This window comes from Lipotes vexillifer, unplaced genomic scaffold (assembly GCF_000442215.2).
Source record: "Lipotes vexillifer unplaced genomic scaffold, Lipotes_vexillifer_v1.1 scaffold193, whole genome shotgun sequence".
In the NCBI taxonomy this organism is placed as follows: Eukaryota; Metazoa; Chordata; class Mammalia; order Artiodactyla; family Lipotidae; genus Lipotes; species Lipotes vexillifer.
Genome location: NW_006769306.1, coordinates 1,344,443 through 1,351,619, shown reverse-complemented (window position 1 = coordinate 1,351,619; position 7,177 = coordinate 1,344,443). Strand labels below are relative to the sequence as shown.

At 41.4% G+C, this 7,177-nt stretch overlaps 1 protein-coding gene across 1 annotated transcript in view; it reads left to right on the top strand.

Annotated features, from left to right (window-relative positions):
- Nucleotides 1-6,483, top strand: part of RND3 (Rho family GTPase 3) — an 18,453-nt gene extending 11,970 nt beyond the window's left edge. The window contains exons 3-5 of the mRNA XM_007445564.1: nt 1,321-1,430; nt 4,305-4,439; nt 6,108-6,483. Of these exons, the coding sequence (XP_007445626.1) occupies nt 1,321-1,430; nt 4,305-4,439; nt 6,108-6,359 (497 nt within the window). The 3' untranslated portion in view covers nt 6,360-6,483. The remainder of the gene's footprint in view (nt 1-1,320; nt 1,431-4,304; nt 4,440-6,107) is intronic.
- The last annotated feature ends 694 nt before the right edge of the window (nt 6,484-7,177 follow it).

Genomic DNA, 7,177 nt, shown 5'->3' with positions numbered 1-7,177 from the left:
TCTTTCCCTGACTTTGACTTTTGAGGTTTTGATTTATCAGGGGACAACATGTCATGTTTTTCTGCTAGAAATGGAAGGTGATGTCAAAATGAAATTGGGTTTCAAAAAGTCTGGTGGCTTAGATTTTTTTTCTCTATTCTGGAGTCAAATTTTATATATATATATATATATATATATATATATATGTATGTATGTATGTATGTATACATTCCTAGGAAAATGATTTCATGTTGTGCTTGTGAAATGTCAGTATACTGAAAATGATTTTTCAAAAAATAAATAGCATGGCAGGCTGTTATTTAATTTTATAGGCACACCATTTTATAATAACTGGCCTCATGCAATTGCCCATCCTTTGGGATTTTTAAAAGAATGGAAGAAATTTCCTAAACGACCAGAGGAGGTTCTGTGGTTAAATTAATTGGCTGGTAACTTGAACCTTTAGGGAACCCTGGATTTAACTCAGGCTCAGATCCTTGGATCATGCCTTGATGTCACTCCCAGAGATGGAAAAGTGTAAAAAGGTGACAGGATCCAGTATGGCATTTATTACATTCTTCGGTTGTAACAGGAAGAGAGTCTATACAGAGTTTGGGGATAAGTTTAAGTAAGCAAGCTCAAAGGTCATGGCTCATACAAACTTGTAACTTGGAGATAAGGTGGTGCTGATGAGGTTCACGATGGTTCTCTTTGTGTGGCTGAACCCACCCTTTTCCTCCCTCCCCCATTCTCCATTGTACTAACAGAGTGATCTTGAATATCGGGCTCTTTCCCAAGAAGTATCTCCTGTGACTGCGCTTGCTACCACTCAGCTTTCGATAGCAACAGCACAGCCATAGCCATAGTTAAGACTTCTTGATCCGTTACTAAGTGACAGGCACTGTCCAGGTTTATTGAATCCCAGGTAGGTGCTGTTGTCATCTTCCTTTCACACGTGAAGAATCGGAGGCACAGAGACCTGAAGCCGCCTGCCCCCGTCTTGCAGTGGTGGAGGTGGGTTTGCGCTCCAGACCATCTGGTTCCAGATGCTTCTGCCCTTCACCTAGGTACCTTTGGGCTCTACTCTTTGAACTGTGCAGATTTCAACTTAAGATCCCGGCTCCTCCCCTCGAATTTAAGTCAGATACAAGTGAGGTTTCCTTATCTTCTAGTAGAAATGAATATGGTACTACTCGGCTTTTGTTTGCTTTCTTCTCCAAGAATTAGAGGAGATGGGAGCCACGTGACCATCCAAGGATTCAATTCAAAAGGGCAGAGTTCATGCATGACAGGCAAAGGGCATATTCATCCGAAAACTTGTGTTTCTTTGTTTCTTCTCAGGTTCTCCTTACTATGACAACGTCCGGCCCCTCTCTTACCCAGATTCAGATGCCGTGCTGATTTGCTTTGACATCAGTAGACCAGAGACTCTGGACAGTGTCCTGAAAAAGGCAAGTGCTGGGGAGCGATGACGCAGATCAGTACTGGCCCAGATATGAAGCAGAAACATGTGGTTGGCTGGGAGCTCAAACACTGCAGTTAATTCCCTGCTGTATGTCTTGTAATTAAAACACTGAAAAGGCCACTCGCACATTATAACAGGGTTTCCACTCCTATGTGTCCCAAGTTTTGATGATGAACCTGCTCAACATTTTATTTCATTTTAAGAAACAAAATACCCTTTTAAGAGCCTCTGTGTTTATCCTTTGGGTGGCAGTGGGGCAGCTAAAAATACTGATACTCCATTACTTCTAAGTGTGTCTTCCTTCTTTCCGTCCTTCATTCACCCTGTAGCTTGTGCTTTACTTTACAGGTTTACTTTTGACCTCAATTCAGGGATTGAAATGAATGCAGTAATAGCTGTTTTAGTAAAGAAGCTGTATTTCAGTAGTGATTTTATTTATTAGAAACGGAAATAGAATAAATAGGGGAGGAGTAGGGGTGTGTTTACAGACATTAGACCAGGTGATGTCAGATACTAGTAAACACAGCCGTGTACACGTATCACAGATGATATCACATAGCTAGTTTCTGGAGGCAAAGGTAGTGTGAGGTTCTGTAGGTGGGGAAGGAACCTGAGGAAGCTCTGGATGGAACCCAGGGGAGGTCAGGAGGAAGGCACCCTATGGCAGGTGGGTCACAGGTCCTGGACTGGCTGGGCGGGGGGGGGGGAGCATTCCTTGGGCTCCGCCAACCTAGGACTAAGCCTCCGGGTAGGTAAAGGCATATGCCCGTCCAAGGACCAGCGTGTATTAGCCTCTAGCTGACTTCTCAGTCCTGGCCTGAGTGCTGTGGGTTTTCAGAATTAGACCTTCCCTAGAGCCCCCTTCTCCACGTACTCAGGCTTAGTCAGAGGATGTGCTGACGAGCAAGGCAGTGTCCTCGTGTTTTGTGTGTTTTTCTTAGTTTATTTTTCCCTATCATGTCTGACTGCTGGCCTTGTGTGTCATTATGAAATTAGGATTTGAAGGTTAATCATCCCCCTACCCCGTCTCTTTACTAAACATGACAAATATAGTTAGTTCAGTGAAATATGAATTTCTTAAAAGATTAAAGGCTCTTTTTAGCTTTCAATTTTGAGTAATGTTTGTATCTAGCACAAATAATGCGACTGTCAGATTCTGGCAGGAATACACCTTTCCTCTCTTCGGTGCTTGTGAATAATTGCTAGACCTGGGGCAGGCCAGAGCCATCACACAGCTGAGGAACAACATAGCAACTTGTCTCTTGCTTGTCTGTAGATAAAAGAGACTGCTTATTTACTGGAGTTCTTACTTGATGTAGTATCGGGTTATGCATAATTTATGATGAAAAGCCTTGATCCTGTTATATTTTGCTTTTGTCTGCTAAGACCAAATGTGTAGTGACTTTGGCCTTAGAGATATTAATGAGTGTGTTTTACATTTGTGTGAAGTTTAAGGCTCATGATAATCCCTGCTATGGTTTGTCTTGATTAATTGAATCCTTTAAGTCCTGGAATATCAAAGAGGTTACGGTGACTTAGAGCTGGAGACATCTTATTCTTTTTTTCAATTCACCTTCTAGTTCTTGCTCCAGTGTCATCTAGCACATGATAGATGCCTCTAAATAGTGCTGGAAGGAAAGAGGGGAGGGAGGGCAGGAGGGAGGAGTTGGTGGATAAATTAGGCTCTTATGGAAAGTATGTATTATTCCCTTCAATCCACGGGTGTACTTTGGACTAGAGTTCATTGCCCACAGTTCTAGATCTGGAGGTGTCTCCTCTAGAGGTCTTTTAAATTACTCCTGCAGGATGTCACTTTCATCTAGCATTATAGACATGACTTAATCACCCCCACTCTCTTGTGAATTCCTTTCCAGAAGACTCAGCTACATCTTAATCATCTCTGTAACCACCACAGTATTTCGTAGAGCACTGAGTACATATTTGTGAATGTGGGCAGGGAGAGGCAGGCGCAGATTCCCGACCTCAGCCCCGGAGCTGAGCTCTCCTGTGAACACTCTGAACTCCTGACTCTCACCCTGATGGCCATCTCAAGCTTGAGGAAGTGAAACCACAAAAAGTCATCCATTTGCTCTTTAAGAGGACAATTGGAATTCCCTGCCAGGCATTTCTGGAGGTTCTAAGAGCTCTTGTTGGGTCATGAAACAGCTAGCCAAAGTAGACTAAATTAATAACTTACGTAATTTAAGACTAACTCAGAGACATATGAGCCATGGGACCAGAGGCCTCCCTGATAACCTGAGATGGGCCTTTGCAAATGTCATGGTCTTTGTTGATTCAGCCACACCAGTGGAAGCTCCTTAAAGGCAGGACATTCTGTTCTGTTAACTCTATCTCCAGGCTCTGAAATCTCAGTAGAGATTTCAGCACATGGTGGCTGCTCAGTCTTTCTAGGTGGGATTAGTGAATGTACATCTGTGCTTGTGTTGGCTCTGCCTTATTCCCAGTCTTCCATGCTGGGAAGTACCAGCTCAACATATCCGAGGATGTAGTCACTTGTTAGAATATATAATTATTCTTAAGGCACTTTTATCTTTCAGAGATTCCACAATAATTAAGAAATTGCCTTAGTTACTTTCTCACAACACCCAACAGGTCTCTTGCAGTAGGGACAGTTAATGAGTGACAGAATATGGTTCCCTAATGGATCCACTTTAAAAAGCAGCAACATTTAATGTCTACGTAGAAGATAAATGCAAGTTTGCTTCTGCATCTGAAGTGACAATTTCTTTTAAATGTCCTTTTTGAGTCCCATTTCCAACGCCTGCCAGTGGAGGACTTGTTTTCCACTGTATGGATGCCAGCACTTTGTTAATTTTTCATCTTCTTTTCCCCCCTATAGTGGAAAGGTGAAATCCAGGAGTTTTGTCCCAACACCAAGATGCTCTTGGTCGGCTGCAAATCTGATCTTCGGACAGATGTCAGTACATTAGTAGAGCTCTCAAACCACAGGCAGACCCCAGTGTCCTATGACCAGGTACGTATGTAGTTAGTGGGCACACATAGATTTTAGAATGTCAGAAATGGAACATCATTCATAGTAAATAAAATAAAAAGTAGCTGCTTTTCTAAAGGCTCAACCAGGGGTCAAGGCCAGGTGCTAGCCCCTTTTTTTTCCTAAGATGCAAAATGAGCACCATGTGTCCAGGTCGTGACCATCTGTAAACACAGATGAGAAGGGCTGGCGTTTCTGTGCCTCTGCCTTCACAGCAACTATCCCAGCCCCTTCCTGGCAGCCCATTGCTCAAATTAATGTAAAAACTGCCAAGTGAGCACCAAAGTGATCTGGGAAAAGGTTTGGCTGAAATTGTGGTGATACTTTGATTCTGGACTCTCTCAAAAAGCTTTCCAGTATTTATTTAGCAGTTGACTGTGTAAGGATTCATGTGTGTGTGTGTGTGTGTGTGTGTGTGTGTGTGTGTGTGTATACATAAGACGTGTTTGGAAAAAAAAATCCTTTAAAATGTGAAATGCTCTGTCATTCGGTAGGGGACTCACATGATATTTGATCACTTGAGTGCAGAAACAGTGGCTCATAGTCAACCCTCTGTATCTCTGCAACTCTCACTGGGTTTAAAGTGAAATAGATTTAAGAGAGAATGCGGTCAAAATCAGTAATACTCTTATAAAGTATTACTCTTAACGTTAATCTTAGTTTACACTCAGCAACACAATACAATACTTTACAAAGGCCATTGTCAGTAAAATAGAGCACTCCAGAACACTGTCTTTCAGAGCTTCATCATTTCTGCACGCATTTCCTTCAAGCATTTAGAAAGCAGGAGAATTGGCTTCAAAAGTTCGTTCTCTTAAAACTTACAACCAGATTCTAAAGGGAGTTCATGTTGAAACAGCTAGAATTTTATTTAGTATTCATTGTTTGACCATTCATACTGTGGTCTTGTTTATCCTTCATTCCAATTAACAAAAATCTGGCTATGTAAATAAGTCATTTTGATGCACACATGCTTATTATTGTGTCCACTGGTTGTCTGGTCCACATTTAGAAATTACGTATTTTGTGTCTCCTAAGTAAGTTGTAGATGCTTAAACAGTATTATTCCTTTCCTCAATTTATTTTGTCCCTAAGACATAATCATATATGTTTCAAAATTGATTCTAAATTCTCTTACCCCTGTTTTTTGTACAGCTTGTCTATTAGTCTTGAGTGCCATTTACACTCAAGAAAAGAGAAACTGAGTGCCCCATGAGGTTGCTGGAACAGGCTCAAGGGAGCAGATCACCCTGCCAGAGCATTTACATTCATGGTCTTCAGCTTTTTTACTCTCTTCCAATAGTAAGATTCTCTGGGTAATTCTTAGAATCACCCATACTAACAATTTGATGATCGTGGCCCTTGTTTATTGATGACCCAATGACATCAGATCAGCCTTTAGCACCTCTGGGAAGTCAAGCAGTGTCTACTGAGTGATGTTAATCGGACATCTTAGGATTGGGTCTTGGCTGCAAATATTTATGAAATAATAAATAAGGCAGTTCAAATGTAAAAAAATTGTTTTTCGTCAATACTTAGGAAATTCAGTTAACATTAGAAACATTTTGCTATGCATTATTTCGTGGTGTTAGAAGACACACTTCCCCAAAGACTTATTGCTGATCACAGGCCCTTTTTTTTGCTTCTCAGGGGGCAAATATGGCCAAACAGATCGGAGCAGCTACTTACATCGAATGCTCGGCTTTACAGTCAGAAAATAGTGTCAGAGACATTTTCCATGTGGCCACCTTGGCATGTGTAAACAAGACAAATAAAAACGTTAAGCGGAACAAATCGCAGAGGGCGACAAAGCGGATTTCACACATGCCCAGCAGACCAGAACTCTCCGCAGTGGCTACGGACTTACGAAAGGACAAAGCCAAGAGTTGCACTGTGATGTGAATCTCTGTTTATCTTTAATGAGGACAAGGAAACCTAGTGTGGAAAACACCACCAACAAAAAAAAAAAGGTGAAATCTGAGCAAAGTGCACAGCCAAAGTCACGTATTCTGGAGGCTTAGGAGGCATTTGGAAGGATGCTCATCTTTTTGGAATCCTGTCCTTAGGTTCGGCATGTCGAACAAGCGGTGAGAAGTGAGTTCATTGAAGAGTTTTGAAGCGTGACTTGAAAAATATGCCAAAAAAGAGAGATTCAGATGGGCTAGAGGGTGAGGAGGAATGCGAGGACCTCCAAGAAGAAAAACCACGCTCTGAATGGTGCTTGCGTTTTTGTTTTCTTTGTTACAATCTATTCATGGATCTCTACTTTGATTTAATTTTTAAGTGTTTTAATCTCCTTTACAAAAAGTATATATTAATACACCGTCCTCACTGGGGAACTGGCACTGTGACCTTAGCATTTAGTTTTCTAGAGGATGTGATCTAATTTCCTCCTAGCTCATCATTAAAATGGAAATTGTATCAGGACCCATGGGATATCCAGAGGAAAAGTTGGTGAGGCTTTGAAATCTTGCCATCCTGAAGATAGCTGAGCGAGATGGTTCTCAAGAAAGGCTTTTGCAGTCTTGCAAGATATGCAGACCAGCACTACCCAGATCGAATAGGTCAGCTAGAAAAAAAGTGTCAATTTTTATTCAGTCTGATGGTTCTGTTCATCCTTGTGATTGTCATTAAAAAGTGGTAAATTGCTCAATGTGATATTTTTGTGTGCTGTTTAGAAAAGAGGGTGTGTGATTTTTTTTTTTTTTTTTTTTTTTTTT